Source organism: Drosophila sulfurigaster, chromosome 3 (assembly GCF_023558435.1).
Source record: "Drosophila sulfurigaster albostrigata strain 15112-1811.04 chromosome 3, ASM2355843v2, whole genome shotgun sequence".
Taxonomy (NCBI): domain Eukaryota; kingdom Metazoa; phylum Arthropoda; class Insecta; order Diptera; family Drosophilidae; genus Drosophila; species Drosophila sulfurigaster.
The window spans coordinates 31,759,507-31,787,061 of NC_084883.1; the positions used below are offsets into that span (position 1 = coordinate 31,759,507).

At 41.9% G+C, this 27,555-nt stretch overlaps 3 protein-coding genes across 5 annotated transcripts in view; 2 read left to right on the forward strand and 1 right to left on the reverse strand.

Annotated features, from left to right (window-relative positions):
- The window catches only part of LOC133845054 (sodium channel protein 60E), a 39,494-nt gene that overhangs the window by 9,050 nt on the left and 2,889 nt on the right, over positions 1-27,555 (forward strand). Inside the window, 27 exon segments of the mRNA XM_062279392.1 lie at positions 9,009-9,217; positions 12,953-13,161; positions 13,228-13,638; positions 13,812-14,031; positions 14,094-14,228; positions 14,296-15,088; positions 15,146-15,360; positions 15,425-15,595; positions 15,660-15,853; positions 15,916-16,018; positions 16,075-16,203; positions 17,058-17,072; positions 17,445-17,672; positions 17,734-20,006; positions 20,071-20,398; positions 20,463-20,563; positions 21,177-21,258; positions 21,260-21,352; positions 21,457-21,753; positions 22,213-22,367; positions 23,299-23,432; positions 23,486-24,155; positions 24,259-24,618; positions 24,717-24,825; positions 24,886-25,067; positions 25,320-25,420; positions 27,270-27,491. Of these exon segments, the coding sequence (XP_062135376.1) occupies positions 9,009-9,217; positions 12,953-13,161; positions 13,228-13,638; positions 13,812-14,031; positions 14,094-14,228; positions 14,296-15,088; positions 15,146-15,360; positions 15,425-15,595; positions 15,660-15,853; positions 15,916-16,018; positions 16,075-16,203; positions 17,058-17,072; positions 17,445-17,672; positions 17,734-20,006; positions 20,071-20,398; positions 20,463-20,563; positions 21,177-21,258; positions 21,260-21,352; positions 21,457-21,753; positions 22,213-22,367; positions 23,299-23,432; positions 23,486-24,155; positions 24,259-24,618; positions 24,717-24,825; positions 24,886-25,067; positions 25,320-25,420; positions 27,270-27,491 (8,139 nt within the window).
- Positions 3,513-5,266, forward strand: LOC133844900 (uncharacterized). 2 transcript variants are annotated; one of them, XM_062279185.1, is made up of 3 exons: positions 3,513-3,652; positions 3,742-3,927; positions 3,979-5,266. In XM_062279185.1, exons 1-3 carry the CDS (start codon positions 3,635-3,637, stop codon positions 4,954-4,956), a joined length of 1,182 nt encoding a protein of 393 aa, XP_062135169.1. In that variant the 5' UTR covers positions 3,513-3,634; the 3' UTR covers positions 4,957-5,266. The 2 variants fall into 2 exon arrangements, with proteins under 2 accessions (XP_062135169.1, XP_062135168.1); XM_062279184.1 differs by having other exon boundaries at positions 3,742-5,266.
- Positions 7,034-12,306, reverse strand: LOC133845057 (mitochondrial thiamine pyrophosphate carrier). 2 transcript variants are annotated; one of them, XM_062279395.1, is made up of 4 exons: positions 12,145-12,306; positions 11,934-12,026; positions 11,411-11,833; positions 7,034-8,171 (listed from the first exon to the last, which is right to left on the reverse strand). In XM_062279395.1, the coding sequence occupies exon 4, from the start codon at positions 8,169-8,171 to the stop codon at positions 7,146-7,148; it is 1,026 nt and encodes a 341-aa protein (XP_062135379.1). In that variant the 5' UTR covers positions 11,411-11,833; positions 11,934-12,026; positions 12,145-12,306; the 3' UTR covers positions 7,034-7,145. The 2 variants fall into 2 exon arrangements, 1 of the variants encoding a protein (XP_062135379.1); XR_009894681.1 differs by having other exon boundaries at positions 8,115-8,129; positions 12,145-12,305.

Below are 27,555 nucleotides of genomic sequence, written 5' to 3' on the forward strand. Positions count from 1 at the left end.
AAGACAGAACAGTTAATGGAAATTGTTCAGCTGCCGCCCACTTGGCTAATGAAACCCGCATGGCCAATGCCAAATGGTTAATCAACAGCGAAAGCAAAAGCAAGCACAAATAATGGACAGCAGCCCAGTTGCAGAGATATGTACAACAAGTATTACAAGTGACGACAGTTTTGAGATACATTCGCAACTACAGATACAGATACAGATACATTTACATTTACAGATACATTCACAGCTGTCGCTGCAGTTGGTTGACAGGCGAACAGTGACCGAAGACAGATGCGGGCGCTGGCCATGACCTCCTCTCTCTCTCTCTCTCTCTCGCTCCCTTTCTCACTCTCTCTCTCTCTGCCAGTCGCTGATGTAAGAATCCCGCAAAATGAGTGGCAAATCAGCAGCAACGAAACTGAACCACAGCAATGTTGCAACCAGAGCATGACATGATATTTTTTGATGATGCCACTTGCTGCTGCTGCAGCCAGTTTGTAGTTTGTTGTGGCAAGTCTTAACCCTAATCAACAAACGCAAGCGATGCCCCGCTGCCAAAAATTACAAATACAAACAACCATACACAACAGCCAAACAAAAATTGCAATTACCAAACAAACTTTTCTTTGAGTTTCTTATTTAATTTTCTCTCATTTTCATTGTTATTCAACCTGCTTGAAATGCGGTTGCCACTGCTGCTGGGCAATGCGCATTTTAAAAACTCATAAAAAAGTAGAGATCTGTAGAGCTGTCCAGCCCCAAACTTAGAAGAATAAGTTGCAACACATTCTTGCCACTTGCCACTTGCTACTTGCCACTTTCCGCAGTTTATTCACAAAACTTTAGATTCGAAAGTTTAAAATATGCACTTCTACAAAATTAAAATTGTGTTAAAGAAATATAAAATACATTTTCTAGCCATTTTCTTGAAAATTGCATAAACATTTCATCAATTTCATTCTCTATAAAATGAAGTAGGGAGAAAATTGAGACTTTTCTCTTTTAAAGTTTAATGATTAAGTTAGCTACTCAAAATCAAAATAAAAAGCAAGAAAATAGTCGACCAAATTGTGGCATATTAATAATGCATATTATGTTACGTTTATGAAGCAATTAAATCGCACAGAAAATTAAGACATATCTTAATTACTTTACATAATTTATGACCCACAAAACTGTGCAAATTTTGCCGTAGTTTGAAACTTTGTTTTAGACAAAGTTTTATAGATAGTTAACATTCATTTTTGGGGGTGCGGATATAACTCTGTTTATTCCTTCCGCATACTATAGTTATTAGCGGGCTTTAAACAAATAAATTCCATTTTAATGGGCTGATAATTTGAGTGACAAACATGTGAATGCGCTGTCGAGATACAAAGATACAAAGATACACAGATACAAAGCTACAGATAGAGTGTAGCTGTTAAGCAGATTTGAGGTAAAAGTGCAATTAAATTTGCCCGCAAATCCAATCAATTTGCACTTGCAACATGAAAAGGCATTACGAATGCGGCATGTTGATAGATTAATTGCATAGAGGCGCTTTTGTGTAATGTCGTTAATGGGTTAACAACAATAACAATACCCAGCACAGAAATCACAAGGCGCAATCGGAAAAGGGTTTTGGCCAATAAATCGAAACGAGGCAACATCGAGGCATCGTCTGTGAGGTGGGGCACGAAGCACGTTGGCATCCAGCGGGTGGTTATGCAAGTTGTCGACGCTGCTGTCGACGATGCTTATTGTTGTATAAGGCTCACGGGCAGCAATAACAACAACAATAACAACAAGCAGCGACAACAACAACAACAAAGCGCAAGTGGCAAAAGGAATTGCCAATAGGAAGTTCATATCAGCAGCCATATTACCATAAGCATAAACGTAAACACAATCAAAATAACGGTTAACGGTCTAACCAGTATTGGGCCAACAACAATGTCATAAAAATCCAACATAAACAAGCTGCCACCCGTCACTGGAGCAAGTGAGACAAGGCGACAGATGGCAAACAGGGCTAGCAGCCATAGGGTGAGGGAAGAGGGTGAGAGAGCGGTGGGAGGGGGGGACCAACGAGGTGCGGCCGAGGGCGAACTGGTCAACTTGCATATTAATTTGATTTTCGATTGAAAAATTTGAAATTTAAACCAAAAAAGTTGCCACCAAACAAATTGAGGCACAAGGCGGGGCAAAGACGAAAACGCAGCCCAGCAGCAACAACAAGTAAAGGAAGAATGCTCGACTGCGAAATACCCGCTTGCAATAGAATATTTGTAGATTTGAATACATTTGTATATTTTAATATAGTTCAGAGGAATGTTATTGAAATAAGTAAAGAAATCTAGAGTATTTTACTTATTTTAAGTAACTGCAAAATAGTGCTGTATTTTTTTTTTTAAATATAACGAATTAATATACCAAAAAATACTATAAAAAATACCCAAATGCTAGTTTTGGTATATCGATATAGGACTACATTCGAAATATACCATAGAATGCAAAATATACCAGATTGTTAGGCAAAGCAACTAATGTTGCCAATGTTTAACTTATTTTTCTGAGTAAAGCTAAGTTGACCTAAGTCTACTATTGTTAATAAATAAACACTAACAGTATACCTTAAATGTGTCTGATAAATTATAGCGAATTTTAAAGTTATTGAAATGCAATTTTCAGAAAATATTCTTCAGAATTATTGGTTGGTTATTTCTTATTTTTCTACGCTTTACCCTGAATATCTTAGATTCATCTCAGACTTATTGTCTAACTATGATCTAATGGATGGATATATGTTACAGACAGCGAAGTTAGCTAAGAATATTGCTTCAATGTCAGTATCGATTGCTAACTTCAACTTATGGTATATTGACTTGCCATTGATCGATACTACCCTTCACTCTACTGCTTAATCGGGTATTATAACAGCAACAGCAGCATAAACAACAATAATTTGCCCAGCGGCAGACGATGAAAGTGGAGCAGAGCGGAAGAGCTGCTGTTGCTGTTGCTGCTGTGAAGAGATTTCGATCTTGAGTCGCCGTTGGTAACAAGTTTTTGGCCCGGTTTTGGCACAAAGGGCGCTCTCTGGCGCCGTCAGAGGTCAACACTCTCTGACCGCTCCGCGAGGGCAGCAGCCCGAACCGAAGCCGAAGTAGAGGAGAAATGAAATCGAAAAGCAAAAAAAGTAGACAAAACCGAAACCAAAACCAAAAAAATGTGGCCTTCAGCGAACAACAAAAAAATGGGGAACTTGGATTGCCTGGTGCCCGAAGCTATGAGCTTGAAGCTGAGCTTGGCCAACTGGGCGCACTTGCCGAATCCAAGAGAGTTGCAAAGATTTAACTTTTCTCTCTATATTTCTCCGTCTGCAGTCTTCTCTTCGCTTCTCTCTCTCTCACTCTCTCGTAGTTCGCCGCTCTTCTCCCATCACTCTTTTTGCTGCAGATTATCTCTTGCACTTGGCGCAACGTCGCATACGAATATTACATAACGTAGCCGACGCGTTAGCCCACCGACTTGATTCGCTGTATAAAACGCGGCGCAACGCCGTCTGCCGAATCATTTACAGTTTGTCGTTGTCCCAGCAGACGAGGCAGACGACCCATTTGGCAAATCCTTTCGCACAGTCCACAGCGAGTATCCGAGCGTGATGGCGGCCTATTTGATCGTGAGTCTGACCCCCAGCAAAAATCTCCCACTCCCACTCGAACTTTCTCTCTATCCCTTCGATCCGTTTCCATTTCCCTTTCCCTGCAGTTGAGCGCACTTTTGCTCGCCAGTCCGGCAACCTGGGGCAAACCCACCTTTGGCCGTGAGCACGTCCACATTCGCATCCATCTGCCCGAGAGCGGAGGCGGCGGCGGTGGTCACGATCATGGTCACGATCATGGCGGCAGCAGCGGCGGCGGTGGCGACTTTTCCGCCTACGAAGTTCATGGCGGAGGCGGTGGCGGACATGGTGGCGGCTATGGCGGCAGCGGTGGCTACAGCAGCGGCGGCGGCGGTGGCGGACATGTCAGCACCTTTGCTGTGATCACCGAGAATCATCATGGCTCCTCGGGTGGCGGACACTTTGGCGGCAGCGGCGGTGGCTATGGAGGCTACAGCGGCGGCGGCGGTGGCGGTCATGGACATGGACATGGAGGTGATGATGCCAAGCTGGCGGCCATTGCTGCTGCAGCTGGCTCTTCGCATGGTGATGGCGGACATGGTGGACACTATGGAGGCGGCGGCGGCGGTGGCGGTGGACACGATCATGGTGTGGCTCACATTGCAGCCATTGCAGCCAGCGCGGATGCATCTGGACATGGCAGCGGCAGCGGCGGCTATGGCGGCTACAGCAGTGGAGGCGGCGGTGGCGGACACGATCATGGTGTGGCTCACATTGCAGCTATTGCTGATGCTTCATCCCATAGCAGCGGCGGCGGCGGCGGTTACGGCGGATACAGCGGCGGCGGCGGTGGCTACAGCTCCGGCGGTGGTCATGATGATGCTCATCTGGCTGCTGTGGCAGCTGCCTCTGCTTCGTCTTCTTCCTCCTCCTCACATGGCTCGGGTGACTACAGTGGCTACTCAGCGCCTTCCAGCAGCTATGGTGCTCCTTCTGCCAGCTATGGTGCTCCATCCTCCAGCTATGGTGCTCCTTCCACCAGCTACGGTGCTCCTTCTGCCAGCTATGGCGCTCCTGCCAGCAGCTATGCGGCGCCTGCCAGCGGCTGGACTGGCTCCGGCTCCGGCTCGGGCTCCAGTTATAGCTCCGGTTCTAGCTACAGCTCCAGCTCTAGCTACAGCAGCGGAGGCTACAGCAGCGGCGGCGGCGGTGGTGGACACGATGACACTGTTGCTGTGGCTGCCATCTCTGGCGGCGGCGGCGGTGGTGGATCCGGCCATGGCGGTGGCAGCGGAGGCGGTGGCTACAGCTACTCGGCACCAGCTGGCGGCTGGTCGAGCGGTGGCTCCAGCTGGAAGTAAGCGTTGAGCGAACTCTCCCTTGGCCATTGGTCGTCTAGTCTATGTTCATGTTCATGGCCCATTGGATACATACATAAGTTATAAGATTTCGTTCACATTCAACGTTAGTTCGTCCTCCACCCAGCATCCAGCACCCAGCACCCAACACACACAAACAACCCACATTTCCCATATCCACATCCAGCATCCAGCATCTGCATCGTATTTATATAACCGCCCAAAAAAGAAAGACAAGAAAATGGGGAATCCCCAAAACCGATGTTATGTCGATGTACAAAATAAACTATGTAGTGTAATAAGTTAAAATCAAGCCAAAAAGTCGTCTCTATTCATGGCCAAAAAAGGTGGAAGTGTTAAGTTATGTCAGCCATCAACATCCACAACATCATCACGACATCACGGTGGGGTGAAAGTGGTCAGCGGAGTGAAGATGGCCAACGCAGCTTATCGAGTCATCTACTCATCTACTCATCTTCGCAATCGCGTCATCTCATCATCATCTTGTTATGTTGCTGCAATGACCATCGAGGGCGACAAAGTGCTCTCATCTCTGATAGATGATTCAAGTTGTTCGTTAGATAAGTTTTGGCCCATTCGTTGCAGCCAATAAACCCTGTGCTTTCATCGCATTATCGATGGCAGCAACATTAGATATTAGATAATGCAACCCTTCAACATAAGAGCCGCCTGTGGTTGAGCACGAATACAGTAAACACTCATTAACAATGCAGTGATCATTGTGAAATTTGCCACAACTTATAAAATGATTAAATTCCTGACAACAATTTGTATTATACTAATGTTATTATAGAAAACTTTCTGCACATTCATCTTGCTTTATTCCAACCGCTGATTTACAAATCTATAACAATGAGAGACGATGATGCATAAAATTTCACAAAAGCTACCTGTCGAAAATGTTCAAACCGTTAGATATAATCCATTATGCAATAATATTGACGGAGAAATTAAATACAAAAATACAAAACAACGTATAATTTGCAGACTATAAATAACTATAATATTACTACTTTATATATTATTATTTAAAAAATATAATATCACGAATTTTGAAGAGATTTGAAAGAAAAAAGAAATAAACCAGACAGAAAGATTTCGGTAAAATTATGACAAGGGCAATTTTGTTTACTGAATACAAAAGAATTAGTTATGGGAATTACTTACTTATTTATTTTGAAATTAGTCGTATGTGTGTTGTCTGATATAACAAGGTCTTTCCACGAGTTTGTCAATTTTTATACCCGCTACCCATAGGGTAGAAGTGTATTATAACTTTGTGCCGGCAGGAAATGTATGTAACAGGTAGAAGGAGGCATCTCCGACCCTATAAAGTATATATATTCTTGATCAGCGTCAACAGCCGAGACGATATAGCCATGTCCGTCTGTCCGTCCGTCCGTATAAACCTCTGGATCTCAGAGACTATAAGAGATAGAGCTATAATCTTATTTCGACAGCATTTGATATGTTTGCAAGCAGATCAAGTTTGTTTCAAATTTTTTGTCACGCCCACTTCCGCCCCCAAAAATAAAAAAAAAAACGATTAACAAACGTAATTTTAAAGCTAGAATTTTGGTATATACAATAATAACTATAGTAGTTATTGAAGAAATACTTTTGTATGGGCAAAAACGCCTACTTACTAGGGGTCTTAGTTGCTTTGGCCGACAATCTGGCACATTGTGCCGTCTATGGTATATTTTGAATGGTGTGCTGTATCGATATACCAAACATACCATTTGGTATATTTTTAGTATTTTTTAAAGTATTTTCGGTATATTTTGAAAATGATACCGCGATATTTTGCCTTAATTAAAAATGGGTAGCGGGTATCTCACAGTCGAGCACACTCGACTGTAACTTTCTTACTTGTTTTTTACCAATTATGTTGACAAATATCCAACGCATCTATACAAAAACAATTATTAGCCAATTTAGTAAAATATCCGAGTTCATATCAGGAAGAATAATGGACAATGTATCACAACGTATTAAACAGTTCGGATATGTGGTTAAGAAAGCAATGACAATAATAATATTATGAGGTCAAAACATATTTTAATATAAATAGCATAATAATATGATAATAGTAGTGCACATATAGTATGGCTAAGCAAGTAGCCCACCTTTCCAATTTAGAACACATAGTTAAAAATGGATAAAACTAGCTACCATTTGCCTTTCTTCGCTTGCCTTTGCTTCTCCTCTTCCAGGGATTTTTCGTAGCGCTGATAGGGATGGGTCACGTAGTGATTGAAGGTGTCGTAAATGGTAAAGTAGCAGGCAGCCATCACACCAGACTTGTAGAGAGTCGGTAACATGCCCTTGTAAAAGCCAGCGGGACCCTCGTTCCTTAGGGTGTTGGCGATGCATTCCCGCACACTGCGGCATTTTGGATTCTCGCCAAAGGACTTGCGATCGTCCTCGAAGTGATGCAGCATTGAGCGTTTCTTGATCACGTCTGCGGGATAGACTAGCATCTTGGAGAGAACACCCGCCATGAAGCCACTCAAAAATAGCAAGGGGCCAGGTATTTGATGCTCCGGATTTGGTTTATCGAAAAGGTATTCACCGAACGTCACGAGCATCCGATTGAAGAGTTTGTAAAATACAAAATTGGCACCGACCAGCGGATAAATCTGCAGCAGTGTCAAAGCCAAGCCGCTCGTTATGCCGCGAAGTCCCTCATAGCGAAACACACGATACGCCCCGGAGACTGCACGCAATTTGCTAGTGCTACTGTCCGGATCAGCGGCCACCACTCGAGTGCGCACCACATCAAAGGGCTGGGCAACCAAGGTGCCCAGGCAGCCCGCGGTGCCGCCGCAAACAAAGTAGCTGAGGTGATTGTGGTCACGAAAGAATTTGGTTTGGGCAGCAGCATGACGCAGTTGCTCATAGGACCAGAACTGAACGAAGGCATAGCTGATGCTCATCACCTGGCCAGCTACGTGACCCTTCCAGATGCCACGCATTCCCTCCTCGCGGTAAATGGTGGCGAAAGCCTGCAACATGCCTCCATATTTTGCGGATTCATTCGACTTGGACAGCGGCTCCACCTGCAATTGAAAGCGTATCTTCAGCACATCGAAAGGCTGACTGACGAAACGGGTCACGGCTCCTGCGACTCCACCTCCGACCGCTTGAAGTACCTGAACAGTTGGCGAGTGAGCATTGGCATTGGGGGTTTTCATCTAGAGTGGGAATTGTTTAAGTGGGAACAGTTCAAAGGGGTAGTGGGAACCGCTGGTGTAGTAAATGTATTTCTTAGGTTGATATTGAATATCTATTTACCTATTACTAACGATTATATTCCATATTGCAGATAATTTGATTTATGGTTATTTATAACCATAAATGTAAGCAGATCAAGGTGAAAATGGGAACAGCGGGAACATTGGAGCAGTTCAAATGGATAATGGGAACAACTTATGCAATAATTATAATGCATAATTTCGAATTCAATTTGTACCAATTATATGAAATTAAGCAATTTACTTGCCTAATTTCACTACATTTTCTTCAATTTATGACTATTTATTAAGCTTAAGGCAACAGGCTTAATGTGAGTTACTTAAGTTGAAGATGGGAGACCAATTTAAATGCTCAATAAAAGTTAAAAAAAAAGAATGGGGAGAGTTAAACTTCATTTTTCGATCGATTTAACTTATTTAATATATCGTTGTTAAGTATACTCCCTAGAGAAGTTTAATAAGCAGTGACCTATGTATGTTTAATTTTTTTCAACACTATAAAAACGCTAAAAGAAAAAATACAAGTAGAAACAGTTGAAAATGAAACAGGCAATGTTGTTGTATGCATTCAGCTCTTCTCAGGAACAGTTGAACTGCCACCAGCAGCAGCTTTTTGGAGAAACAGCTGAACCGTGTCTATAAATTGACTTGATTGCTTTATAATATCCATGGCTTAACGCTAAAATATATGACCCCAGGAGTAGCCTAAGCACTGACCCAAGTTAATCTAAAATTCCCAGCTAATTCACATCCATCTTCCGTATTATCGTATTACAGTTGCCAAACAGCAAGTCGTTGCCTACACGCAAAAGTCGCAGGTCAAGCACGAGAATCGCCACATTCAGCTGGTGCGGGAGTATGGCTTCCATCCGCGGACGAAGGCCTCTGTAGAGGATGGCGATGTCCTGCCCCGCAAATTTGAGCCCTTTCCGGAGCACATGTACGGCAAACCGCTCGAGGAGATTGACACCTTCATATACGAAGAGGTAAGCACTTATTGCCCTTTCCCTCCTACTGTTCCCCTCATTCATATGCATATTAGCGTGCCAGCTCAATTGTACACCGAAAAATCAAAAGAAACAAAACGACAAAAACAAATAAAACACAACAGCAAAACAAAACAAAACAACTAAATAAAAATGCTGCATTTGGCCCATTGCCATTTCCATTTCCATTCCCTTTAATTAATAAGTCACACAGGGTGTTTTGTGTGCCAGTTTTCTACTACAGCAAGCACTCTCACACACAGCCGTTTCAGTCTCTCTCTTCTCCCATCACCCTTTCCAACACTATTATAACCCATTGAAAGTGTGTACAGCAAGTGGCACAGGCGGAAATGGAACGCGCTGTCGCTGTTCGCTGCTCTGCGGCTGCCGCGTTGTTTTGCAATTGTTCGTAGTAGTTGTTGCTGCATTTTGAATTGTACAAAAGTGCAAATGCAACGACTTAATGAAAATGAATGCACTTTTGATGCCAAACTGAGGTTAATGGAAATGCAAACGGCTAGAACAGCCCTCGTGGGCCACTTGAAAGCCACAGCCAAAAGCGGCACGGATATCAGCATAATGTCTAGCGCGCGCATACACACACCAACACACATAGACAGCCACATCTCATTCGAAAAGCGAGAGTAAATTTAGCAACAGCTACGGTAAGAGCGACACTAATATAAATACAAATATAAGTACATGCATACACACATATACAAGTGTATGCATGCATGCTTGTACACACTGCGGAAAGGAAATGGGTCATGCACAGTTTGCCTTTAAAAAGGCCGAGCAATGTGACAACAGTATTTACGTGACGGTGGCTTAAACAAACTGCCCTGCCCTGGCATAGTCGTAGTTTTGTGGGAGCCTGTGTATTGTGTCCACGCTGCTGCTGCTGTCGCTGTAGCCCTGCCCCCTAGGTTATGCAGCAGCCAGCGAGCCCGCAATGGACAAATTACAGACGAACATGCAAGTTTACTCAAGACTTGGCTGCGTTCCATTGCCCACTATAATACATAGACATTCACATACACGTGTCGTGGCCAAATATTTTTTAGCTAACGGTCAAAGGTTGACGGTGGGACGGTCAAATAGCGTAAATATGCATTCTATATACAATGTATGATGGCTAAGGAACGCCGCCAGGGCTGGCGTAATATAAGTGTAGCGAAATGTTGCCAGACATTTGCACGCACGCTTGCTTGCATGGCATGGCAACGCTAACATAATATACTCGTTTGTATGCATGCATGTGTGTGGGTGCGTGTGAAAGTATGGTGTGTGTATGCGTGCCGAGAAACGCAACGAAACTCCAGGAACGGAAAATCAAAGTGCTTAATAGCATTTAATGGGCCACTTTAAGCCATCGCAGCAAGCGGAGAGCAAACATCTGCTGGGGCAACAACGATAGCAGCACCAAAAGCAGACTGGCGATAATTCAACCGCATGTTTGCCCCAAATGTCCACAGAGCAATCCGAAAAACCCGAATTTCCAATCTTAGTTACAACAGTCGACACAACTTTTCATTTTGCGCACACTTAAAATACACACGCTTATTCTTAAGCTCTCGTGTTCAACACTCACTCACACACACACTTCATAGCTATAGCGCACCCATTGTTGCCATCCCTTTCTCACCCTTCCACAGAACCAACAAAAACACTTAGCCAAACGGTCGACAGAAGCACATGCAAATTTACAAAGCAAGCACACAACACACACACTTGCTGAGAAAGTGAGAGTGGGGTGGAAGAGGGGGAAATGGCCTAACTGCCGCCCAATCGTAATTTCTGCTTGTTACATTAAAATTTCTGCTTACTCGGCTGAACGGCATTTATGTGTGACAAACGACCTTCGAGCAGACGACGATGAGCTGGCTGCTGCTCTCCACTATACAAAATCCTTTGTCAACCTTAACAAGGGTGCGTACTTGGTGGCTGGCTGCCTTGTGTCTCATTGGCATATTTAATTGAAGAAATCACAGTGCGCTAATGAACTGCTCGCTTGGGTCAAATCTGTGGGGCCCCATTGGCCCCAACAATCGATTTATCCCAATTCCCAAAATGCGGCCACAGCTGATGATTGTACTCGCTACTAATTAAATAAGCTTATCTACAGCACTGCCAAGCAAGCCATGTCGATTTGGAGTATGTGTAGATGTCACCATGCCGGTAGTTAGTACTCACTGGTCCTCGCTTTTCACTTATCAAAAATTCACGTGGTCCCGTAGTCTGCAAATATCGCAATACGACAAATGCAAAAATTTAGCCGGCGCTCCAACGCTGCACCACCTATAAATATTTTGAGCGGGCCACAGAAATTTGCACTCGCAACCTACACATAGAAAATGTGGTTATGTTGAAAAAGCACGCTCGATTCGTTTCCGTCTCGCTATAATTTTTCCTCTTAGCAAATTTACACACAACAAATTTGTAATTTTTTTTTGTGGAACTTTTGTTTAACCAGTAATTTATTTAGTTTCAACTTGAATTTTCAAACTGATTTTCTAAAAGCACATTTTTTGTTTTTCTTTTTGTTGAGAAATGCGAATTACTTCGGGCGTGTTATTGCCCAGTCGGTATGTTCAGTTTTTTGTACGTCAGAAGTTCCTGAAAGAGAGCGGAAAAAACCATTCATTAGCCATGTTGAAAAACACGGCGCACACAAAATATTGCTAGCGCTCCGCTGGGCAGTTTCGTTGGTACTTACCACTCTCAATGGGCGAAGTCAGTGCGCTCACTTGGACCTTGCACGCATCTTCCTGCGCTTACGCTTCAACCTACGCATACGCTTCTTACGCCACTGTAAATGCACATAATACACAATTTTATTAGTAAACAGCAGCAGATTGGATTTCTTTTCTAAAATTTTATCACTTGTATTTAATTTTTTAAAGCACTTGGTTTTTTTATTTTTTTACCTTAGCTCTCATTTTTCTTCTGGTCTCGAAGACGGTCTGAGAACGAAAGAACGATTGGAAAACGGAAGTTTAGCTGGCTACTTCGCGTGGCCAGGTTTTGACAATTGGAAAGTATCGATAAGTCATGTGACAGTTGCATGGCATCGAGTACTGTGAGCAATTCTGTTCGTGAGGAGCAAAACTGTTAGCAAGCCACAGCGCTATTAATTCACTGCTGGTATCGATAATTTTCAAATCAACTCGTTTCGCAGTACTAACAGTCAAATAATTTAATTATTTTATTTTATTTATTTATTGTATATATTTTAAATAACAATTAAGTTGAAATTTCATTTTGGTTGAAATGAATGCGCTTCGTTGCGCTACATGTTTTCGATGAAGTTTGGTTATTACTATTAATTTCAAATGGTGGACGTTAACAGAGGCCGCTAACAGAATATAATTCCAATTAAAATCAAATTTCTTTAAAATAGGAAATTAAAATGTGAGAGTTCATTTTTTTTATTGACCTTTTGTACATCTTTATAACACCATGTCTAAATTTCTTTAAAATAGGAAATTAAAATGTGAGAGTGAAATTTTTTTTATTGATCTTTTGTACATCTTTATAACACCGTGGCTACATGGCTAAATTTCCGTTATATTTTGTGGCTGTTATTACTTTGCAGTGCCATGTTAAATGTTTTCAAACCGCCAAGCTAGTAATGTTAACGGAAAATACATCCTAATCAGATAACCAATTTAAGGAACTAAGCGGTCAAGCAATTTTTAACGACGTGAAATGTTTTTTTTTTTGTTTTCCTTGCAGACATTTTGCGTGGTCTCCAAAAGATTCCGCAAGAACTACATACATCGCTTTACGGGCACCAAAAGCCTTTTCCTCTTCCATCCATGGAGTCCATGGCGTCGTGTGTGTGTCTACATTGCAACGAATCAATTCTTCGACTATTGCGTTATGGCGACCATTCTATTCAACTGTATTTTCCTAGCCATGACTGAGACTGTGGAGGAAGCTGAGTGAGTGTGTTTTTTTTTTTTGCTAATCAACACTTGATTTAACAAAATCCGCATAATCGCTTTCAGATATATCTTCCTAGCCATTTACTCAATTGAAATGGTAATCAAAATCATTGCCAAAGGCTTTTTGCTCAACAAGTATACCTATTTGCGTAATCCATGGAATTGGCTGGACTTTGTGGTCATCACTAGTGGTTATGCGACCATTGGCATGGAGGTTGGCAATCTGGCCGGATTGCGTACGTTTCGTGTTCTACGAGCCCTAAAAACAGTATCCATTATGCCTGGGCTCAAGACGATCATCAATGCATTGCTACATTCGTTTCGCCAATTGGCCGAGGTCATGACTCTGACCATCTTCTGCCTAATGGTTTTTGCCCTCTTCGCCTTGCAAGTCTACATGGGCGAGCTGCGGAACAAATGTGTGCGCACTGTGCCCGCGGATTGGACAAACATCTCGCACTTGGACTGGCAAATGTGAGTGATTTATAGAGTAGAAATAATAACTTAGGTATATATACTTGAAAGCTTAGGAGGGTATGTTTCGTTGGTGACTACTATTGATGTGTAGACGTTATAGTCGGTTCTTTGCTTTATATTCTCGTAAAATGTGGAACAAGTATCTAATATTTCTTATATGCTGTTTCTAGATGGGTCAACGATACGGACAACTGGCTGTACGATGAAGAAGAGATGCCCATGCTGTGTGGCAATCTGACTGGTGCTCGACACTGCCCCCTTGGCTTCATGTGCATCTGTGTGGGCGAGAATCCCAATCACGGCTACACGAACTTTGACAACTTCATGTGGTCCATGCTGACGACATTCCAATTGATTACACTCGACTACTGGGAGAACGTCTACAATATGGTAAGAAAACAAGACAAGTCTTCGTGGAACACTTTCCAATCTAATCTTTTAATCCTTTGTAGGTGCTAGCAACATGTGGTCCAATGAGTGTCTCATTTTTTACTGTGGTTGTGTTTTTTGGCTCATTCTACTTAATTAATTTGATGTTAGCTGTAGTCGCGTTGAGTTACGAGGAGGAGGCGGAAATCACAAATGAGGCAAGTTGCAAGCGTTTAAAGAATCCACTGGAAAATCATTTAACATTTTTTAATTTTAACACTTTAGGAGCGTAAGAAAGATCTGTTGGATCATCGAGATGATTCGACGTTCAGCTTTGATCCATCTGTGCTGAGCGTTAAGAAGTTAAATAAGAACAACAAAAAGAAGATCGATTCACGGAAGGGTGTGCTCCTCGCCTCCTACAGCAAAAAGAAGACACGACGAAAAAAGACCAAAGGTGGCAAGGACACTGCCAGCAACAATGGCAGCAATGGCAATGATCACGAACGCAATAAATCTCATTCGGCGACGCCCAGTCCAGGACCAAGTCCACGTCACAGCACCAGCGATCGACCAACAGCGTTAACGCTGCAGGCGCAAAAGCAATACCAACAAATGGAGCAACAACAACAACAGCATCAGCAGCAGCAACAACAGCAGCAACAACAGCAACTACAGTTGCAGCAGCAACAACAGCAACAGCAGCTGGTCAAGACCGAACAGGTGGCGGCCACATCACAGCAAAAGACTCGCATCAGCTTCAGGGAGGGCAATGTTAAGAATCCCAATATGCTATATCCCTCCGACTACAAGGGACAGCTGATAACGAGCAGTCGCCAGACGAGCTCCAATTCCAGTGGCGGTGTTAATCGCGAATCCTCGCAGGATGATTCCGGTGTGGTGGACGATCACGAGGAGCAAGACACGGCCACTGAACTGGGCCATGTGTCTACCGTGGAATTGGCACTGTCGCCGCGCGAAGTGCGTCTCATCAAATGCAATGGAAATATAGCGCGCATCAAGAATCACAATGTTTATGCGCTGCATCAGGAATTCTCCTCAGAGGTGGTGGTCATAGGTAGGTATTAGTTGTATGCTAATCGAATCTAGTCATATTAATTAATATCCATTTTAGATGATCTCCCCGATCGCAATTGCGATCGCTGTGTGCACTGTTGCACCGACTACGAGAGCTGGCTGCAGTTCCAAAATTGCCTCTACAAAGTGGTGCGAGATCCATTGTTTGAGCTCGCCATTACGCTGTGTATTGTTCTGAACACAGCGTTTCTGGCCATGGAGCATCATGGCATGAGCGAAAGCTTTCGCAATGCCCTCGATGTGGGCAATAAGGTGAGTTCAAGACACCTTTCGAAATTCTAATAGACTCCATACTAATCTCTTCATGCATCGAAAGGTTTTCACGTCCATTTTCACATTCGAATGCATTGTGAAATTGATGGCATTGTCTAAGGAGTTCTTTCTCTGCGGCTGGAATATTTTCGATCTGCTTATTGTCACAGCCAGTCTACTCGATATCATCTTCGAACTGGTTGACGGCTTGAGCGTTTTGCGTGGTCTGCGTTTGGTAAGTTTACTTGACATATGTACTTAATTTAAGGAAAGGTACTTATTTGGGTTTCGATTTGCAGTTGCGGGTGTTGAAGCTGGCACAGTCTTGGACGACGATGAAGGTGCTGTTGAGCATCATTATATCGACAATTGGTGCGCTCGGCAACCTCACGTTGATCCTCGTCATAGTCATTTACATATTCGCTGTGATTGGCATGCAATTGTTCTCCAAAGACTACACACCCGAGAAATTCGATCCAGATCCAGTGCCAAGGTAAGTTTAGAATACTTGACATTCGTCGACCCTCATTAAACTCTATTTGGTTTGGTTTGCAGATGGAACTTTAATGACTTCTTTCATTCGTTCATGATGATCTTTCGCATTTTGTGCGGTGAATGGATCGAGCCTCTGTGGGATTGCATGCGTGCCGAAGAAGAGGTAAAGTCGTTGTGAAACTTGCCAAAATACTTGCTTTAATTGGATTGTATTTACAGCAAGGAGCTTCAACGTGCTTTGCCATATTTCTGCCTACTTTGGTCATGGGAAACTTTATGGTTCTCAACTTGTTCTTGGCCTTGTTACTCAACAGTTTTAATTCCGAGGAGCTCAAGTCAAAGAAAGAGGCAAGTCCGATGCGTTTTCCTCTTGGAAATGCACTTGTTTATCAGTACCTGTATATTTGTATGTGTATGTGTGTGCCAATCAATGTTCAAATTAAACAAAGGAAAAACTAAAATCTCCACATGAACGAATTAAGGACAAGTTCGAGCTTGTCATAAACTCCCAAAGAGCTAAACAAAATTTAGTTACAATTTACAAATTCTGTATTCTATATATAACTATATTCTATATGGTGTTTGCACTCGTTGTGTGTGAATGTGTGTCTGTCCTCTATCCAAGTAATTAATTATAATAACTAACAAGAATCCATTAAACAATCAACTCACAATCAAATGCAGAATGAGAATTGAAACTAATTGAATTATACACAAAACACTGCGAACCATGTAAAGCACTTTTTTAAGAACAAAAAGTGTAACATACACAAAATCACACCTTATTTAAATTAACCAACTAAATTTCCCATACACATTTTGACCATTGTATTTCACTATTTCTAATATTAATGTTTTATCTATTTATGTATGTAATTGCCAACGGTTTCGGCTCATGTCGAAAATGATATTTATACATTTTTTTAAAACTAATTATTTAATTATTTAGTGTATGTCTTATGCATTTGATAACCTGTCTCTAAGTCTCAGTGTCTAAGTCTTAATATAATCATATATGTCATAATCTTTCCATTTGCACTATCAACTCGATCTCAACCTCAAATTAACTAAAACTTCTGTTATTAACTTTGCACAATGCGTTTAAACTTTAACTACTCTTGACACATTCACACAAAATACACAAATATCCAAAAAAAACCCAAAAACAAAATATTTTAAATACACCAAAAAACGTTAAACAGATTTTCAAGAAAAAGGTAATTTAAACTTAAAACTACTTAAACCAATTGTTTGCTTAAATTTTTTCGTTATCAAAAAGAACTATAATGAAAAACCAAATGAAATTTAAATCGTGTGTATATAAAAATCCCTAGATGATGCATACCAATTGTTGTAAATTATTATTGTTAAATATTTGCTCAATTTGCAATGTTTTGTGTTCGCCTTGTTTGTTTGTTCTTAGCTCGTAATTATTCAGTATATTGGAACCAATCTAAATGTTAATTGTATTTTCCAAAAAAAAAAAAAAAAGATATACTATATATAAATCGTAGTGATCTCTTGAGTTTCTTGCAATGCTTGCCAATGCAATTGTTTAACGAATTTCGATGCTCTCTCTCAATGTGTAGGAGGTGGGCGAAGAGTCGAAGCTGGCACGTAGCATTGAACGTGTCCGTGATCTCATTCGCAAGAAGCGGCAGGAGCGCAAGGATCGCAAGGAGCGCAAATTTGCCGAGAAGTTTCAGCAGATTGTGCTCGAGGCACAGCAGGCGCATGCTACCAGCCAAGTGGCAGCCAGGGAAATCGACAAGCCCGGTCTGCTGGCGGAAACCAAGTTCCATAGATTAAGTTATCAAGTGCGTGACTCTACAATTAATCCTTAAGAGAGACACTACTAATTGAGATTTATTTTTCTAGGAATCTATGAACCGTCCAGTTTCTGGCTCGGATTTTGGCTTTCAAATTCCGCTCAGCGACGGGCTGCACACGATTGTCGATGGCCTGGAATACGATGAGCCTGCTCAGCCCACTGCTGATGGCCAACAGCAAATGCAAGAGCAGCCGGCTCTGGACAGTCTGCCGCCCACTTACGAGTCAGCCATGTTGTCCGCCTCGATCAATGGCCATGTCAGCGCTCAAGGAAACGGCAGCACCAGTGGCTGCGATCAGAATTTGACGCCAGTGGCGCTGGCAGAGCGTAGCCGGCTGCAGCATCAGATCTCCTCGGGCGTGGGCACCCAGCAGAATGATTCTAGGGATGAGGCCACCTATACGGAGTCCATTGAGCTGCGCCTGCTCGGCCAATATAACTCAACGGACACGGATCCTTATGCCTATGCGCCCGATCAACGCAGCGGCTCCTTTGCACGCGGAGACTCGCTGCAGGATGCGGACGAGGCGTATCTCAAGTACCAAAAGTCACTGTTAACGCGTTCGCCCAGTTATCGCAAGTCCCTCGATCGCTTGTCGCAATCCAGCGGACAGTCACAACGCTCGCTGTTGCCCTCGCGTAGTCTCAAGTCCGAGGAGAGCGCCATGCGACGGCACTCGAGTGGACACTCTCTGAACTCCATATCGCTGGAGCAGGATGAGCTGCTGTCGCAGGCGAATTTGCGCGAGGAGCTGCTCAATTGTGATCAAAAGGAATTGTTTCAGTTTCTGCAGGACGATGAGGAGCTGTTGGGCAAAAAGAAATTGACCACGAACAGCATCAAATCGAATCTCAGCTACATTTCCAATTCGATAATGCAAACGCTGGATTCGCGGCACAGTGGCAGCCACTCCAGTCACGCCAATGGACAGCCGGAGAGCGAACCATTAATGGAGCATTCGGAATTTGACAATATCATACAGAGCTTTGAGAAAGAACTGGAGGAGATTAAACGCTCGACCAGTTCGCTCGAGCGCAAGATCTCAACGCTTTCGGAACCATCGCCAGCTGCCGATGAGGCAACGAAAGCGATCATGGATCACATAGCAATCATAACAGGCGCCTCGGAACGCACCGCGGCCGATGAGGTGGTGCATCCATTGAATCCCTACGATAGTTACGATCTGTCCAGCGTGCCGCGACGCTCACAATCCGTTAGCGCTGCCGCTCAGCGGCAGTCCGTAAAGTTGAAACGACGCAGCCTTGAGAAGCAGCGCAAGATCGACGAGGACTTTAGCATATCGAATGAAATACGCAAAATCTGTGATCAAATCCATGCACCATTCGCCGCCATGGAAGCACTCGCTGTGGCCGCCACCAGTGGCAGCAGCAACAACAGCAACAATGTGACCGGTGGCCAATCACCATTTGCGCGTCGCAAAAACGATCCATTCAGCGTGCAATTCGATCGCTTTAAGCGTCTGTCGCTGATCGAGCGTGTGGAGGAGCTGCCCGAGGAGGATAAGCCCATATCGACGCTACGCATCGAGTCGGAGAAGATGCCGCGAAAGTTTCTCAACAGTGACAAACTGCGCATGGATAGTCTGTCGCTGAAGAGCACCAACTCGTATGAGAATCTGCTCATCCAGAAGCAAATGTGTCGCGATGGCGGCATGGGGCATGCAATGGGTGTGCCGGCGACGCCGCCAACGTCCCTCAAATCGAGCATTGAGCCACCAACACTGGCGCAAATTTCATCGCTAAAGGCAACACCGCCGCTGGCTGCCCTCACGGAGCATCAGCAGCATTATCACGCCACAAGCATACAAGCCACAAGCATAGCAACCACAACCACAATACCAACAACAGCAATGCACCCAACGGCTGTGGGCGCGACCAGTAGTAAACGTCGCGCCGAGCATCCACAATCGACACTAGACAAAGCCGCATCCTTTCAATCGGCGCGCACCGAATCGCACAGTTCGGGCGCAGCGGATAGTAGCTCGGGATTGGGCCTCGGCCTGGCACTGGCCAGCAATCGGTCAATGTCCAATGGCCATCAAGAACAACGACGACGGGCTGGTGAGAAGACTGAAACGACTGAGCAGACCACCACGACCACTACAAAAGCGTCGTCGGCGTTCTCACGACTGACCGAAAAACCATGGCATTGTTTGGTTTCCTACGTAGACGATCTCACTGTCGGTGGGAGACGTAACTCGCAGGGCGCTTACAATGATCCCATGACTTTTCCGAGCTTTGGCCAGGCAAAGCCGCCAAAAGTGCCAGACGATTGCTTCCCCCAAAAGTGCTACGATCAGTAAGTTAAATCATCGCTATCTTTTACTATTTATGTTAGTATCTCACCTCTGAACTGTTTGCAGCTTCTACTTTCGCTGTCCGTGGTTTATGTCCTGCATGGACACACCGAGTGCGAAGCACTGGACACGAGTAAGGACGGCAGTCTTGACGGTTGTCGATACTCCAGCCTTTGAGTGGTTTGTGCTAGTGCTGATCTTTGCGTCAAGTATTACGCTCTGCTTCGAAGACATCTATCTGGACAGCAATAAGACCCTCAAACGCGTGCTCTACTGGACCAACTTCTCCTTCTGCCTCATCTTTGTTGTCGAAATGGTGCTCAAATGGCTTGCGCTAGGCTTCTCCAAGTATTTTACCAGTTTCTGGACGATACTTGACTTTATCATAGTGTTTGTAAGTTGGAAATGCTTTCTCTTCTTTATCGATGTTATAAATTTATGTTGTTTTCATTTTGTAGGTATCTGTGTTCTCGCTGCTCATCGAGGAGAATGAGAATCTTAAAGTGCTGCGTTCGTTGCGCACACTGCGAGCTTTGCGTCCGCTGAGAGCCATCTCTAGGTAAGTATGGCACCTTTGGAGCCGGGCTTTAACGTAGGGTGCACTGCATTCAAATGAGATCTATTAATTAATCAATTGCTAAACTCAACTCTGTAAAATCCCCAATTAACGAAGTAAGCTCTCTACGTATGTAGGTTTCTTCTACTTTCTTATATCTAATTTCTTCTTCCAAACGATATCAAGATTGGCAATCACGTTTGCCAGAGCTGTGCAGTGTTTAATACAATCTCGTCTTCTTTATGAATTTCGAATAGAAATACGTAGACCACATTGCATCGCCATGTTTCCTCCACTAACTAACTATATACTATATGTACATAGCTACAGAATAGTTGAATAAAACAATATATACTCATATCATATAATCTTTGTAAATAAGTGATTATACTGTATATACTATACTATATAACAAACTTAAATGTAGTGTATGTTTTAAACCGAGATTAACCAAAGAATCTGAAATAAGCTAACCCAAAAATTAAACGGCCCAATACTCGTTTGTAGATATTAAAATCGAAATTAAACCGAACCGTATTTTGTAGTACTCGTATGTCTCGTATCGATCGTGCCCATCCCGTAACTATTAGAATTTCATAAAACATTTCTATTCCAGGTGGCAAGGAATGCGGATTGTAGTAAATGCTCTCATGTATGCAATACCATCAATTTTCAATGTACTTTTGGTTTGTTTAGTTTTTTTGGTTGATTTTCTCCATAATGGGTGTGCAATTCTTTGGTGGTAAATTTTTCAAATGCGTCAATGAGTTGGGCGAGTTGCTGCCAATTACTGTGAGTATCCCAATCCGAATCCCCCATCAATTTGTTCCCCAATATCAAGTCGCTTCGAAAGGTTAGAACTCATATTGATATTGATAACATATTTGACGTTGCAGGAAGTGAACGATAAGTGGGATTGCATAGAGCAGAATTACACGTGGATCAACTCAAAGATTACCTTTGATCATGTGGGCATGGGATACTTAGCGTTGCTTCAGGTTGCCACCTTCGAGGGCTGGATGGAGGTGATGGCCGATGCCGTGGATGCTCGGGGAGTGGATCTGCAGCCACAGAGAGAAGCCAATTTATATGCGTATATTTATTTTGTTATATTTATTGTGTGCGGATCGTTCTTTACACTCAATCTATTCATTGGAGTTATCATTGATAATTTCAATATGCTCAAAAAGAAGGTAAGCGATGTGGTCTATGCCACATTCCCCTGCATATTGTCCTGCATACTATATACTATACTCGACATACTTCCCATATCTATTTGTATATAGCTCCCCAGATTCCAACACACACAAAACTTACACTACAACTAAATACACCCACAAAACTCACCTCTGTACAGTTGTGCATTATTCGAGACAATGTCCCAAAATGTTTCCCCATCCCCCAACCAATGTGTTACTGTATTTTCGAATCAGTTAGTTGAGTGTGTTATATGTATATACTATATATCAGTATATATGTATGTATGTAGAGTGTGTTGTCTCTTCATGTACATGCTAAATGTATGTGTGTTTCCTATATATATATGTATATGTATGTCCATGTATTTGTATTTGTACCTCTCTTAACTCGTATTTGTATTTGTTATTGTACATATGAAATAAATGTTCATTCTATTCTCATCACTTTTATAGTATGAAGGAGGAGTGTTGGAAATGTTTCTCACCGAATCTCAAAAACATTATTACACCGCTATGAAAAAATTGGGACGAAAGAAACCACAGAAAGTTATTAAGCGACCTATAAATCATTTTTTAGCTATGTTTTATGATTTATCCAATTCGAGAAGGTAAACAAACGAAACGTTTCTGAACCCAGCAAATTAACTCTTAATTAAATATATAATTATATATATAGTTTTAATTAATTACTTACTGTTAGTCTTACTTACAAATAACATAATAACAATAACTCGTATTCTGGTATAAACTCTGGCATAGGCACTAACATCCTCTCTCTATATAACTAACTCTCTTAAGATCCACACACAACAAATATCTATCTACTATGATTAACTGAGAACTATCGATTAATATAGATTTTTTTTCGATTTGGTGATAAAATTCATTTGAACACTTCACATTCTCCGCATTTGATAATGAATCGAAGGGCGTTTGCCGCTTCTTTATTACCCTAAAAAGCAAACAAAGAAGTCGCACAAACGCCATCAGAAATGCAACCACTAGAACTCTAATTCTAACTATCTACTAAGACGTTCTTAGATGTTCTAGAGCACAATTTGTACTAAGTATTATAAATAATCTCTATACATACTACCTACATATATATTTTATTGCATTATATCTTATTAAAATACGAAATATTCAGAGCACTTTGAATTGCATTTGAGTGAAGTGTGGGCATGCTCTCAGTACTATTTATAATAGAAACTAGACAGCGTAGCTATCTTTTATGGGTTCTACCAACAAAACGGGGGACTTACAACTACTTTCTTACAATTTAAATGTAAATTAAGCATGTATATAAATAGCTTTAGATTTAATCCTATACTTTACTACTAAAATGCTCCCCAAATATTTTGTATATAATCAAGAAAGAAGTTTTTAATTTGGGGAGCATTAACACTTCGGCTAAATCGAAGCTCGTATATTTCTTTTGTATTCTTTATCACAATTACATAATGGCTATCTGTGACTTTTATTTCCTATATGTACCATTAACTTCAACTCTGTCTGTCATGTATGCAAAATCGTCATCAGATTCGAAATTGCGATCTTTGTACTGATTTTTCTCAATATGCTTACGATGGGCATCGAGCACTACGATCAGCCTCATGCCGTCTTCTTTATCCTGGAAGTAAGCAATGCCTTTTTCACAACAGTCTTTGGTCTTGGTAAGTACGTCGAAGTTTCTTATGGTTTATACTATAACTTTGACTTTCCACAGAGGCCATCGTAAAGATTGTGGGACTGCGTTATCATTACTTCACTGTACCGTGGAATGTATTTGACTTTTTGCTGGTGTTGGCCTCCATCTTTGGCATACTAATGGAGGACATAATGATCGACTTGCCCATAAGTCCAACGCTGTTGCGTGTGGTGCGAGTCTTTCGCATTGGTCGCATCCTGCGTCTCATTAAGGCTGCCAAGGGCATACGGAAATTGTTGTTTGCCCTCGTTGTCTCGCTGCCAGCGTTGTTCAATATTGGCGCTCTGCTCGGACTGATCACGTTCATCTATGCGATACTGGGCATGTCGTTGTTTGGCCATGTCAAGCTGCAGGGAGCACTTGACGATATGGTTAACTTTCAGACATTTGGTCGCAGCATGCAGCTGTTGTTTCGCCTAATGACATCGGCGGGCTGGAATGATGTATTGGAGTCACTAATGATACAGCCGCCGGACTGTGATCCGTTCTTCAATCGACAAACGAACGGCGACTGCGGTCATCCACTACTGGCTATCACCTATTTTACGAGCTTCATTATAATCAGTTATATGATTGTGATTAACATGTACATTGCCATCATCCTGGAAAACTTCAATCAGGCGCATCAGGAAGAAGAGATTGGCATTGTTGAAGATGACTTGGAAATGTTTTACATACGTTGGTCCAAGTAGGTTTTTGTTAGCTAAAGCGCAAAGGGAGCTGTTTAATGAATTCGATATATGAAATAAGAAATATGATATTTACACTATATTCGATTGATTTCGTTTCAGATATGATCCACATGCCACCCAATTTATACACTTCTCGCAACTGTCCGATTTTATTGCCTCACTCGATCCACCATTGGGCATCTCGAAGCCCAATAATGTCGCTTTAGTGTCATTTAATCTGCCCATCTCTAAGGGTAATAAAATACACTGTCTCGATATTTTGCACGCGCTAGTTAAGCACGTGCTAGGTCATGTCGAGGAGACCGATAACTTCAAACAGTTGCAGGAACAAATGGATGTCAAGTTCAAGAAACAGTTTCCAACGCGCAAAGAATTGGAAATTGTTTCGTCGACGCGGATCTGGAAGCGCCAGGAAAAGGCGGCTAAGACCATTCAAACCGCTTGGAAGGACTATTTGCGGTACTAAATGCAGCCCACTAGAAACTAACCCATAGAACATTATTAGCACATAACACAATGCCTAAATTGATATTGATTTCCTTATTATTATTTCGTAGGCGTAAACGCGAAAAGGAACGGTCCAATTCAGGTGATAGCGCCACACAGAACTCCAGTCCCGGTGGCTGGCAATCGAAGCTCTCTGCGCTGAATTTTTTCCATCTGCAGGTGAGCAAAGCAATTGAGTTGCCAATTGGTACAAGTATTAAATTATCTTTTATATTCTAGGTAAGCCGTCGTGGCACTGCCTGCTCCAGTCGCGCCTCTTCTCGCAAATCTTCGCGTGCCTCGGATGCGTCAGATCTAAGCGAACTCGCTGGACCTTGGCTTAATCTGCCACTAATGCTGGTCTCCGGCGCTGATGATGTGGTCAAGGATATTAAACAGCAAAGCGATGAGCTGGGCAAACGGTAGTTAATCCTTAACCTTATTCACACTCACAAGCTACACACGAGACACACCCAAAAACACACACACACATAGACACTCAGAAATCATATACGTGATTCGAAATGCAATTTTTAGACGAAAGGCTTTCACAATCATGAACAGCAAACAGCAAAACAGCAACAGCTAACAGCAAACAGCAACATTGATGAATCTTAAATTTAACGTATTTTGTGTTTCACAATATATATTTAAAAATTGAGCCCTATTTTTAGCATATCCTCTTGTATCTCCCTAAACTATGAGTCCTTGCTCGCAGATATGGTCACAGCCGTATTAAGAAGTGGCTCCCAGCCTAGTGGCTTGAATTACTTAGGTAAAGGCAATGCTCATACCAGCTAGCTAACATCAACAATCAAAAAAAACAAACAAACAATTATCTTACAACTACAAATAGCAATTCTTACAACTTTGTTTTTTTAGTTCTCTTCTCGCCGCCACCAGCTCACTCATACAATATATAATAGTATATATATTTAAATATATTTAAAATCGTCTTTTAAACTACTAGTTTCAACATCCCAATCGCCCCTCATTCAAAAGCAAAGCTAAACCAAAACAACAAACAACAAAATCTCAAATTTTTATCAAAATCAATATTCAAACAGTCTATGCCAATAAATACTTAACTCTCATTTGCTGCAATATGCTCTATTACAACAACTACAACTACTACTAAAACTAAAACCTATCTGCAGTTCTTAAATCAATTATAGTAAAATAATAAACAAACAATCAAACATTTGAGTAAAATTTGTAAGTAGAGGCCTATCCAAAAGTAACTATCTGAAGCAAGACATTGAATGCGTAATTTTAGTTGATTATCTTCTAAGTTGCTAACTAGCCGCTGCTTGCCCTTAACAATCTATCACGATTCTCATTGTACCTTCTTATAGTTTGCATTCCTCTTAATGTAGCAGCATTCCATATACATATGTATTACTTCAATTCTATACTACAATACATACAACAGAAATTCGATCTGATTGGAAACGGCGATCTTTGAAGTCATTTGCTTGAAATATCGCTGATAAAGCAAAACAAAATTTTTGGGGAAATGCCTCAACAAAAACTTACACTTAAAATATTTTTTATATACACATATCTAAGTATATATGTATGTATATTCCATGTATAATCAATTGTACAGCTTATTACATTCTTACAGCTTTTTTGTAAAGTCCTATATGTGAGACAATTTTGAATTCGTATTTTCGTCAAAAAATTGCAGAGCCTAATATATGTATCTTATGTACCGTACAGAAAAAAAGATATAATTAATTGATCCAAGTATTTGTCTATCTGTCGTACTTATCTTAACTTAAACAATCTACAATCTACAAAAATCTCTACTCCTACCACTACTACTACTGCTATTACTTAACGACTTGAAACATCATTGAAAATTTATTGTGTTTTGTGATTTACTATTATTATTTCTATAATCTATATCATTAGCGGTAGCATATTTGTGGAAGCGCCTAGAGCAAGTCGTCGCCGAAGCTTTTATAATTTCTTTTTGCGTCATCAGGATGCTGTCGATGACAGTTTAACCTCACCTTCAGTACATAGAAAAAGTAATTATTGACAAGTGCCTTATCCACAGCCAAATCCACATAAATTAAATTAAATTACCAACCACTCTCTCGATATTGTTTGTGTAAATACTATTTGTACATAGTCCACAGAGTCACTGATCCACCGTACCACCATATAGACTGCACCATTGATTAATCGAAATACTCATCAATTACATATGCATATAATCTATATATAAATATTATAATCATAATCATGCGGCTTCTACGTCTCTCTCTCTTGCACTATCTCTTTCGCACTCTCGCTCACTCTCTGTCTTAATAGTATCTCTCGTTCTTTCTTTCGACAACTCGACATCTCAATCTCAATCAAATCGTTGCTTTTGCCAAATACATCACGAACCATTCGTTGTACAGACACTCACAATTTGTTAATTCTCGTTAACTCGTTATTCATGACATACTCTCTCCTCTCTCTCGTATCTGTTTTACGTATACTCAATTAATCGCAACTAACTTACTCCTAATTACCTATGAACTTTGACCTCTGTCACACAACCTATTTGAACTATATGTGTGTTAATCACGATCCTATGACACTAATGCGTGCATTTCACCTACAAACAGCTGCAATAAACACCAACAACACCACCTCAACCTCAACATCCTCCACATCCGCCTCAGCCTCTGCCTCAGCCTCTGCTGGCGCCACAATCAACGTTGACCAACAGCAGGCGGCAGTAACTCCAACGCGTAAGCGCGCCTCTAGTTTTATTCGCAAGAAACCGCCCCTAGAAAGAGGTTTGTCAGCACAAAGCGCTTTAAGAGTTAACAAGAACGCTTTTGTCTGTATGTGTAAATCGTATTCAAATCACTTCACTCATGGAGCACCCATCACTAAAGTCTCCTCTTT

Bases quoted from the DNA above. Each gene is read 5' to 3' on its own strand.
- LOC133845057 (XM_062279395.1), bottom strand. From the start codon at position 8,171: ATGAAAACCCCCAATGCCAATGCTCACTCGCCAACTGTTCAGGTACTT.